Genomic DNA, 11,482 nt, shown 5'->3' with positions numbered 1-11,482 from the left:
CTGTTATCCCTGATAGGACTGCCCTTTATCCCCTCCCCTTCTTAGGAGTGAGTGGACAGGTTTGAGGTTTTAGGCTCTTGGGATGAATCACCAGAAGGATACTATAGAGCTGTTCCTATCCAGAGACTGTTGCCATCAGATCCTGGCTCCACTGCCTGTTTCTACCTCCCATCAGGCCCAAGATTAGCAAAATGTGGAGAAAGGCCTAGGTTCCGGACAACTTGAGCTCCCCCAGTGTTTGGCTGGGAGCTGTGGGGGTGGTGGCTAAGGCATGGGTTGTGTGTGTGTGTGTGTGTGTGTGTGTGTGTGTGTGTGTATAGAAGTCCTGGGAACCTGCCTCCTTCAGAGGACAATAGAAGAGCATTGTGTGACTTTGCCCAAATTTCTCTATCTGCAAATTTCTCTATTCTCCATTAGTCGTGTAAATTTCTAGAAGCTGATAAATTTATATTTAGTATAGAAAGCAAGTCATGTGCTATAGTCTTGTGCTTCTTCCTTCTGTGGACCCAGCAGCCTAAGTCCACTCCTCCTTAAACAGGCATGAACAGCATGAGTCAGACACCAGCGACAGAATTTATTACTCAAAGCAGTATGAGGAAGCTCGGGTGCTGGTCGCAATCTTCTCCCAACTATAAGAACATAAGTTTCTTCAAACAAATCCTCTACCTGCAGCTGATGAGAGGGATTAAAGGGTGCAGCACAAGTTATGTCATAGCTATGATACCCTCATTCTTGATTAATTTAGCTTAAAAATCACAAAAGGTATGATTTGGAACAAAATCTTGTACAGAAAAGACCCTGTGATTAAAATAAATTCAGAAATATCCTTCTAACAGATAAGACAGCAAGAGCCTTAAATGGCTATGAGAAGGGAACATCTTCTGTCAATGATAACCAGAACTAATAATCATCTGTGGGTGAGCCTAGGAGGGGAAGCCAATCCTACAGGTGCAGAACTCAAGCCCAGGCGGTCCTCTTGGGCTGGTCAGGCAGGATTTTAGGTCTCCCTGCTACTGTGTTCAGGTAGAAGTCTCCTGGTTGCCTGGTGACTGCTTCTGTGCCTCAGAATGGATGAGCAGCTTGCAAAGGTGGTCCCCCACCTTGCAGATGGAATGATAGAATTCTCCAGAGTTGAGAGGTGGTCTTTGAGCGAGAGTGAGAAGTGAGCTTCTTCTTTCCACAATGGGGAGATGGAAGCTGGTGTACCTCATTTGGGATTTCAGTTTTAGTCCTTCAGTTGGTTTTTTAAACTTATCCTGGATCCAGAAAGCTAGTTCCTTTTCTGATTCTCCTTTTATCATCAAATCAAATAGAATTTACCCTGAGAAACACTGTGCTCTGAACCACAGCTGCTGGCAACCTCTCATATCCCAGCCCTAAAAATTAGCCCTGGGGCCACATCCATTCAATGAAGTCGTTTCTTCATAACTCAGTCCCTGGTCAGTCACAGTGGAACCTGGACACCAAAGACACACTTTGTCTTCTAACCCAAAGAAGGTACTAGAGGAAGAAGGAAGCTCCCAGCACCACAATGCTAAACTTTGCTCTCTGCTAGCCTCTGCTTGGTATGAGCAAGTCATCTTGGCTACGAGGTCCCCCAAACTGTCTCCACTACTTCTGTGTGCTCTATAAGGCTCTCCGCTTATTATGAGTTATATTAATTTTTTTAACCATTCAAAAGAATGTTCTGTATCAAGGGCTACCCTTGCCTAGCCATTTAGCCCTCAGATGCTGAGATGGTGGGCTGAGGGCACAGCTCAATTCACATTAAGGATTCTGGTCATTGGGGTCGCATTTGATCATGACTTTCAACCCCAGTCCCTTTTTGGATGTTTCAAAGGCCTCCACAGCCTTCTCCAGAGGAAACCTATGGGTGACTAAGGGTTTCACATTCAAAGACTTGGAGGCAAGCATGGAAATCGCCATTGGCCACCTGAAAAAGATCACAAGCATTTCACTCAACCTTCAGAAAGAGTCAGTCAGGTCCCCCCAAAAGTACCAAGCACAAAAACAGAGTAGTCATATTTTTTCTAGCACAGTGCTTCTGCAAGGCCAGTTTTATAGAGCGACAAAGCAAGAAATGACCCATAGCTTATAACGTGTAGGCACAGAGACTGCTTTCAGTTACCCGACCCCTGTCCCCATCCCCTCACTTTGTAAGGTCTGTCATGAAGCCTAGAAGTTCTTTGGCATGAAGGCACAAGCTATCCTATGGAGTCCACTATGAAAAGGCACTAAACCTCAGGGAAGCAGCTTAGGAGAGCCCAGGACAATCCAGGTGCATCAATGAGTGGCCCAAGTTGGCAGAGTTTACTGGAAAAGTGGTGCTCTGCTGAGAACATGAAGTTATAAACTGGGAGTAAGAGACATCACTGAGGAAGTATGCTCCAGGCAGAGGGGAGCAGCAGAATACAGGTGGGATGAATTAAGACCTCCTCTTCCCCAGGATGGATCCCTTATTCCCTTTAAAGGGGAGAAAATGGAGCTCTGGCTACTTAAGGAAATGGAAAAGAAAAGGGCTATGTGACAAGGGGTAGACACCCACTAAGACTGTGTTCCCAAATCCCTCTCCCTGCCTGTTCCTCCCTCTAAGGAAGAAATACATGTTCTTTCTTAGCAGCCCTATCATATCATGTGCTACCAGTGTGGTCAGGGAGTGTCCCCCATGAATAAACAAGCAGAGACTCTTGGTCCGGAGAGGCTGCATGGGGCTTGCCTGGCCCCTACCTGGCAGCTGGCCACCTTGGCTCACTCTCAGCATACTCACGTGTTGCAGTAGCGAAACACACCCTTGATATCCACCTCTCGGACAGCTGCGTGCATTAGGGGTATGGTGGCCATCTCGGACCCCATCCCCACAATCACCAGGGTCCCACCAGAGCGAGTGACCTGAAGAATAAGTAGTGACAAGAAAACTCAGAGTGCAAAAGGCTCAGAGAACACGATTCTTGCTACATCAATGAATTCTTCAACATGCCATCCAAACTCAACAGAGCAGTGCAGTAAACATCATCTTTTAAAGATCCTGAAATAGTCGACTGGTGGAGACCCAGAGCAGTGGGGACATCTTCCAAATCATTAAAAATCCAGTACCAGCTGGGCATGATGGCATGCCTATAATCCCTGCACTAAGGAAACTGAAGCAGGAGGATTGCTGAGACTTCAAGTCTAGCCTGGGCTACATAGTGAGTACCAAGCCAGCCAGGACTACATAACAAGACCCTATCTCAAAAAAAAAAACAAAAATAAATAAACAAACAAATATTCAACACCAGAAGCTAGAGCCGGCCACTTCATGTTCCAGTTTCTGTTCGTCCTGTTCCTCTCGACAGTACCCCCAACAAGGCAGGACTTTCAACAGACTTCTAAGGAACTGCCCTCTGAGCTCATCAGCAGTCCAGAAAACTGCAGCTATTACACGCACAGACTATTGGAATTTTTTGGTTTAAAAACAGCTTTCTCCACATTGGCTTAAAGAAACCATTCAGTGCTGGAAGTGTTCACTCCAAAGGTATCAGGCATAAGGGATTTTGTCTTCACTGAATATTTATCTGGAAAAAAATCAGTGCTCTGCTAAGTTCACAAAAGTACAGACTCTAGTGACCCACTCCCCTCCTTTAGGGTGTCAGTGGTGGTAGAATATCTCCTGACAATATCCATGTAATGCCATAGTGTAATGGCACATGACTGGAGTACTGGCCACGTGGCCTCCTGGGGACTGCTGTGTTTCCTGTTGTGAGAAACAGAAGAAAACACAATTCATTCCTGCCCAGTTCTCATGATAGCAGTGGCAGCAAGCACATACCAGGACCATTCTGAGTGTTAAAAGGAAGAGCCACAAAAAGGCACACAGCACAGCCAGTATGAGGGGAGGGATACGGAAATGCCATGAAGTGTGTATGTAGATAAGAGGCAGAACTCCAGGACTGGAGCGGCATGAGGGACTCCTACTGTTACGGCCCCCCAGCAGCGAGACTCTAGACTACCCTCTCAGCCAGCACCTCATGGGTAACAGTCACAGAGTTTGGCATTACTATGGGCTCAACAATTGGCCGTTTTATGTTTTTTGTTAAAGAACAGGATCACAAACTACCTGGGAATATATATGCAATGGAAAAATGTCACTGTCCCCACTGGAAAAATGGGAGAGGGGTCAAAATTGTGAATTGAGTCACAGAAAACTCTCAAGAAAAATTCCAGGAAAGCTGTTTTCCCTTCAGCAATTGCTCTCCCAGATGATGAGGCCATCCTAAACAGTAGGGGCCAGAAGTTCACTGACCATAGGCCAAGGGTGTTCACACTGTGGGTGTGGTTGATGCACCAAGAGATGCCTTCAGTTCTACTGGAGGGCACCTGCCACATCTCATAAAACCATCCAGTCACCTCCAGTCACATGATGCTCAGCTATATCCATATATGGTGCTGCTGCCTGACTTGCCCATTGGCAGGGTGGCCATAGCATTCTGCAGTACCTCTCAGACATGATGACTCCACCTATGTCAGGAGAGAGACTGCTTCATGCCTGGTAAGCCCCTTGGGTCACATTCACCTCTACATTCACCTCAGATATCCTGGCAACTAGCCCTCACCGTCAACTACTTAGAGGTGACATCTGTTCCTAAATGCCAGGGCAGAAGAGGAAAGAAAGCCATGTCCACTAAGTCTCTCAGCTTCCACTGCCTTTCTGTGGAGTACTATCACTGACCTACTAACCACTGGAAGATAGGAGACACATTGTCCTTGTTGTTACAGACCACAGTACATCTAACTCAAAGTCTGGCATGCAATAGGTACCCAAGATGTGCCATGAGTAGATCTACCACACACAGGCCCATCATCTATCTGGGTTCTCTTTGTCCTTTCCCACAGGGAAACCACTGGCTGTGACAGTGAAGCAGAGGGCTGGCGTGTGAACTCCAAGAGAAACTCAGGACAGGGCCAAGTGACACCTGCCCATCCCTCCTATCCCCACCTCTGCCCCCAGTGGCACTAAGCATCTTGGTAGGAGGAAGCGCAGCAGCTCTCCAACAGTGCCAGGCCTGAGGGTGTGTCATAGCTGAGGTGTCAGCCTTCCTGGAATATCTCAAGTGCTGCAAAGTGCCCCGTGCATGAACTAGCAGTGACTCAGGAGGGTGGAAGCCCAAGGTCTTGAGGGAAGCAGTCTGGGAGGCAGGGGCAGAAGCTCCCCTCAGACCAGCCCCTCTCATTCTAGCACTTGTGTATTCACTCTTTCCCATTCCCTAATAAGCAACAGGACCAAATGGGGGAAAGCTCAAATGCTTGGGCCAGTCAGGGCTGGGCTTGACCCTGACTCAGTCACAGAGTGTAGGAATGTGAAGTCAAGTCCCCAGGAGACTCTGCATTAAAATGATAACTGATTTTCAGGACCATTATGTAGAGGCATCATGTCTGTGCGCCCAGCAGAGGGCTGCCATACACTAGGACTCAGAACCCAGAAGCTAGGCTTTCCCCCTTTTTCCCTTGGACTTTGATCTGTCAGTGCCACTCCCTCCCCCAACCCCAACTCCCTCTCCATTTCCCATAAGTTGCCAGTGGGGTGGGACCCTGAGGGGCAAATCAGGCACAGGCAGCTTATCTGTTCCTATTTCTGAAAGACAGGATACCACCAACCAACTCTGACCTCACTCTGTGACTAACTAAATTAATGGCTGTTGTTTTGTATCAATGACTCAAAGACTAGTTTCCCTCAATAAAACAATGTAGGATTTTCCCATTCATCTAGGCATGCTGCCCTGCTCCTCCTGCTGATGGTTTCACCAAGAGTACTGCTTCACAATCACCAGCATGATTCTAAAGACAGTCCATCCTGAAGGCGGGTAGCGGGGGGGCAAACAACATTTTTTACAGGCTTATGTGTATTTTCATATTTGAGCCTCATTATGACTTAATGAGGATTTAAAGCAAATATTATCATCTCCATATGAAAACTACCGAAACAAAGTATGGCAAGATTAGCTAATTCTGCTTGGGTGTCAAACAGTCACTTGATAGAGCTTGATGGCAGGTCTCCTCGTTTCTGCTTCCTCCTCTACTTTACTCCAGTTCCCCAAAGCTGCCCACCAGCTAGCTGCCCTCAGCCCACTCACATAGATGCCCGTCTGGATGGAGGGTTCGGCTCCTGTGCATTCAATGGTGACATCCGGCTTGCTTCCCAGCAGATTTTCCACTTTACTAGCGATTTCTGGAGGGCTCTCCTTGGTAATTTGGAGGACAAAATCAGCCCCGACTTCCTTGGCTTTGGTCAACCGAGAAGACGACAAATCTAAAAGAAAGCAGGAATTCTTTCAAACTGAGATACCAGATAACTGAATCGGGAGAAAATAAAATGGAGGTGCAAGCTCTGAGGCAGCAATCTCTAGTGTGGAGTCAAACAGCTGAGTACAACACATTCTATACCCTTACACACTGCCCACCATGTGCTACATATGCACACATGTTCATAGATACCCTTTCCTTACACAAAACATACGCCCTTCTATATTTCTACACAGCCTCATATATACCACATGCTCAGGCACAAAGACCAAGGGCTAAGCCCCCTCTCACTGCTAAGAGGGTGGTGTGCAGTCCACACATAAGGAGCCACATTCTCTCCTCCACAGCAGCTACTTTCTCCCTTCACAAAAGAGACTTGAGCCCTGAGTTGGTCATCCCTGGGTTGGCCTCTCAACTCCAGGTCCCAGGAGAAAGGAGGGAGAGCCCCTTTAGAAACCCAATACTTCAGGAAGTACTGTGGTTTGTCCCCTACAGGCTCACATGCTAAAGGTTTGGTTTCCAGGGTGGAGTTCTGAATCTCCAGGAGGTAGGACCCAGTGCAAGGCAGTGCAGTGGCAGGTTTGGATCTCAATACCAACATTCTGTTTTCTCGTCTCACCACAGAACATGTTATGGTGATGCCACCTGCTATGGGGCCTTCACCAGAGACTAAGCTAACAGGGCTGCCCAATCCTGGAGGTCTTTCCCTCTGAAACAGTGAACTAAATAAACCTCTTTATAAGTGTTTAGACTCAGGTATATTTTTTACAGACACAGAAAATGGACTAACACAGAAAGAGATCAGGCCTCATTCACTGCCTGCCCAAATTGCAGGCCCAGCTGTTTCCTTCTCAAGAAGATTTTTAAAAAGACAAGCTTCTTACCAGTCACCACTACTTGAGCTGCTCCCATTGCCTTGGCCACAAGCAAAGTGACAATACCAACTGGCCCTAAAAAAGGCAGAAAATGAAGATGGCTGTGTGTTACTAAACATCAGTTTTCCATACGCCTGGCCCCAGACAGGGACCATTTTTGTGTGCTTATGTGTTCCTAGTGTGCTTGTGTGTTCCTAGTGTCTATCCAAGTGCCTGGCACACAATAAGGTTTCGAAACTGTTCATGATCACAGGTGTGCATGAACAACTGCGGCGAGAATTGTTCTCAAGTAGAAGAGTAGATTCATTCATCAGAGCTAGAAATACTTCACTTATTTTCAAGACACTGCTGGGGACAACTGCAAAGAATCAGAAGGTCTAGATACATTTTCCTGACTCCTACCTTCATGAGAACCCACTGCCCCTCCCCAAGGAGAGACACATCCTTTCTTGGCACCTTCAGGGGATCCCCTTTTAGTGAAGTGGGTCCCTGCTCAGCTACCCTCACTTGCTTCCACAGTATTTGCTTATTAAAAGATACAGTGGTTTTTGGTTTGTTTGTTTGTTTGTTTGTTTGTTTGTTTGTATTTTTGGGCCAGAGTCTCCTTGTAGCCCCAGCTGACCTGGAACTCACTAAACAGACCAGGTTGACCTCAATCTCACAAAGGTCTGCCTGCCTCGGCCTCCCGGGTGCTGGGATTAAAGGCCTGCACCACCACGTCTAGCTATACAGTGGTTTTAATATAAAGCCAAGACCCAGAAAATGGGGCAATAAGGAATACTTTCTCAGTTTGGTTTTGGCATATACCTCTTAAAAAAAACTTCCCCCTAGGAAGCAAAATGCTGAAAAATACCCAAAAGGTCCAAAAATATTTATTGGTTATATATATTACAGAGAGGGTTACTAAACAGCTTTAAAAATTATGCCATGGACTAGGGAGATGGCTCAGCTAAGAGTTAAGAGCATTGGCTGCTCTTGCAGAGGACTCAGGTTCCGTTTTCTGTGCCCACAATCCGATACCCTCTTCTGACCTCCATGGGTACTGCATGACATGGGCGCACTTACATACATGCAGGAAGTACACTCATACACATAAAATAAAATAAATACTCAAAAAAAATTATGCCAGAACTCTGTATCTACTGACATGGAAAAATGTTTACAGAATACTGATCTTCTAATTACATTTATTATTATGTGTGTGCTCATGTGGAGGTCAGAAAACAACTCATAGAAGTCTGTTTTCTCTTTCCACCACGTTGGTCCTGAGACTTAAACTCGGAACATCAGATTTGGCAGCATGTGCCTTTAACCACTGAGCCATCTTGCTGGCCCAGGATACTGACTTTTTTAAAGGAGTAGGCATAGGACATGGTGGTATAAAGCCTGTAAGCCCAGCACTCAGGAGACTGAGGCAGGAGGATCATACATTCAAGGCTAGCCTGAGTTACATAGCAAAACTGTGTCTCAAAAGTCATAAGTCATACACAAAACCTAGCCAGGCATGGTGGCACACACCACCATTTGTCACACAAGACAAATCATGGCCTGTGAAAGGGGTAGGTAAGCCCTGGAGGCATGAACGGTTGTTAGCCGCAATCCCAGCACTTAGCCAGATGAAGGAGGGTCATGATCTTAGCTGGCTACATAGCAAGATCTTAGCTCCAAAGAAAACAAAACAACTAAAATTATATCATTCTGCACCAAAATATCATTCTCTCAGGCTGACAGGCTATGAATGCTATGTATGTGTGTGTGTACATGGATGTGTGTACATGCATTATGTAGACAGTCTTTCCTAGGACAAAAAGGTATTGCTTAGGCAGATTTTTAAAACTCCTTGTCACAGAGGCCTGCAGTCTTCTGGCTCACTGAGCCAGGTCTGTTCCACATCCATCATCCCTCTTAGCAAGCCAGTGACAGCTTAGTTTGCCCTGCCGAAGAAAATCGTTGACAAACATGTGTAAGAAAGACTGGCTTGTATTGAAAAGGGAGAGTATGTGCGTGTATGTGCTCGTGTGCGTGTGCATTCATGGTTGGGTGTGTCTGGGTTACAAGCAATTAAAAGCCACAAATGGCTTGATCTGAGGCCTCTGTGGCTTGTTCTCAATGGCTAGAGCAGGAGGTGGGGAAGGCAGAGGGCTGAAACCCCTAGGTGGTGCTGGCACAGGGTGGCCTGAACTCCCTTTCTCTGGCTGGAGACAGGGCTTACCTACCTCTTTCACAGGCCATGATTTGTCTCATGTAACTTGCAAGCTCCAAAAGTTACCCTTCCCTTTATTGCCCAAAATATTTCCCTAATTTCTATCAAGGGTTCAAATCTAATTTTAAGACTCATTATTTAAGTGGATAAAGGATAATATTGCCTAAGAAATCTAATGGTAGTTACTACTGTGTATTTATTTATTTATTTATGTATTTATTTATGTATTTATATTTGTTTTGTTTCGTTTTTTGAGATCACAAGTGCACGCCACCACATCCAGCTCAGACATTTCATTAATTTAGCAAAGTGTTGGTCACTGAGAGAACAAGATTGTAATCCTCCCCTACCCAGAAAGCTTCTAGAACCAATCCCAGCTCTTAGAGGGGAAGGGAACAAGGAAAGGATTGCCACATCCCAGCCAGTGAACCCACAGCCAGGCGTCTGCTTCTTACCAGCTCCGCACACTAAGACCTTGTTCCCCAGAGAGACTCCACCTCGTCGGCAAGCATGGATCCCCACAGACAGTGGCTCAATCAGGGCCCCTTCCTCAAAGGTGACACTGTCAGGAAGCCTAAGAAGTAATCCAACATGTATGATTAGACCCTCTGACTTAACCAGGGTACTAACGATAACAGTAGCACTCTAACACTATACTATTGTCACAGTGCATATTATATATGCTCAAGGTCACTATAACAACAGGTTATATTTTGTAAGCATTTATCTGTGTGCACAGCACTGTGCTAAGCACTTTACTTATATTTGCTCATGTCAATCTTAGAGTGGTTCTGTGGTGTTACTATTCCCATTTTGCTGGTGAAAAACTAAGGCTTCAAGGGTTAAATGACTTATCCCTAAAGTTCAAAGCTAGGGCTCAAATAGTTTGAATTAGAAGCTAGATTTTGTTTGGTTCCAGGAGCGATGCCATACTGCACCTATGAAAATAATTTTCTTTTGAGAAATCACTTCAGAATTCAGTGAACACATCAAGTTTTCCAAGGATTTTGTTTGTTTTGTTTTTTCAGTGCTCAGGACTGAACCCAGGATTTGCACATGCGAGGCAAGCAAGCACTCTACCACTGAACAACACCCCTGGCCCATATTCTGTGTTTTTCTAACATGCTACCTAAGCTAAGGTATGGTATTATTGTCATCAATGAACAAAAGCTCATCCAAAAAAAACTCATCAAACAAGGGGTTACCAGCAGCTAAACTTCTTAAATTTGAAGTGCTTCTGGTTTCACTCCGGCAAATGATTTCAAGCATCAGCAGCTTTGCAGAACAGTGACAACAGTGGGCATCCGCCTATCATGTATTCTGGAACCATATCTGGTGGCAGCAGCTGCTTGGCTTCCCCAGGACTAGCTAAAATGGAAGCAGGGCCGACCCCACAGAGCCGATGAAATGCTGTCACTTTCACCACTGGGTTCTTGGTTTTTCATTTCTGAGTCCACTGCCATCCCGACTCTATCCACAATCCCACTGATTTGCAGAAGGCCTTACAGACTAGAGCTCTTTCTACACATTACCTCATCTAACCCTCAGGACAACCCTGTCGGGCATGCAGGACAGGTTTTATTTCCACCTTTATTCTTCAGAAGAGGAAACTGAAGTTCAATGACATTCAGAGACTGGCCCAAGGTTATAAGGCTGATTCCAATCCAAACTTAAACCAAGGAGTCCTGATTGGACATCCTTATCTGGCCCACATCTGCTGCCTCTTTGCAAAATTGGCTCTGGGGCTCATATTTAACTTCTACTGGTCCCTTGCTAGACACTGTTTACCTAGTGGCTAGTGCCCCCAAGACCCGCACATGCAGGAACTTTCAAGTTCCCCAAAGAAGTGAAGGTGGCAACTAGACCTTGTGTTCACCCCCTCAGTCCTCATGTCACTGTTCCCAATCCTTATGGAACAAGCTGTCAGGCCTGTGGCTGATGGGGCTTCCTCTGCCCTCCCCTCTGCTTCTCTTACATCATTTTCCACAGTCTAACCCACATTCCCCTTGTCCTACAGGCATATTCCATATAAGGGGGAAATGCTTAAAAATGCAATAATGAAGATTCCAAACTCTCAAGGGCTGCCTTCTCCTTACACATACACAGACTCTCAGATATAACACCCTGT

The 11,482-nt window shown here is 45.9% G+C and overlaps 1 protein-coding gene across 1 annotated transcript in view; it reads right to left on the bottom strand.

Annotated features, from left to right (window-relative positions):
* Positions 1–554: 554 nt before the first annotated feature.
* Sord (sorbitol dehydrogenase) overlaps positions 555–11,482 on the bottom strand; it is a 37,161-nt gene continuing 26,233 nt past the window's right edge. The window contains exons 5-9 of the mRNA XM_008849170.3: positions 9,810–9,928; positions 7,161–7,226; positions 6,108–6,283; positions 2,768–2,889; positions 555–1,933 (exon numbers count right to left, since the gene is read on the bottom strand). Coding sequence (XP_008847392.1) covers positions 1,768–1,933; positions 2,768–2,889; positions 6,108–6,283; positions 7,161–7,226; positions 9,810–9,928 — 649 coding nt within the window. The 3' untranslated portion in view covers positions 555–1,767. The remainder of the gene's footprint in view (positions 1,934–2,767; positions 2,890–6,107; positions 6,284–7,160; positions 7,227–9,809; positions 9,929–11,482) is intronic.

The sequence above is a fragment of the Nannospalax galili genome, unplaced genomic scaffold (assembly GCF_000622305.1).
Source record: "Nannospalax galili isolate Female #2095 unplaced genomic scaffold, S.galili_v1.0 scaffold891, whole genome shotgun sequence".
Lineage (NCBI taxonomy): Eukaryota > Metazoa > Chordata > Mammalia > Rodentia > Spalacidae > Nannospalax > Nannospalax galili.
The sequence above is the reverse complement of the archived record's forward strand: the minus strand, read 5'-3'. Positions and strand labels throughout refer to the sequence as shown.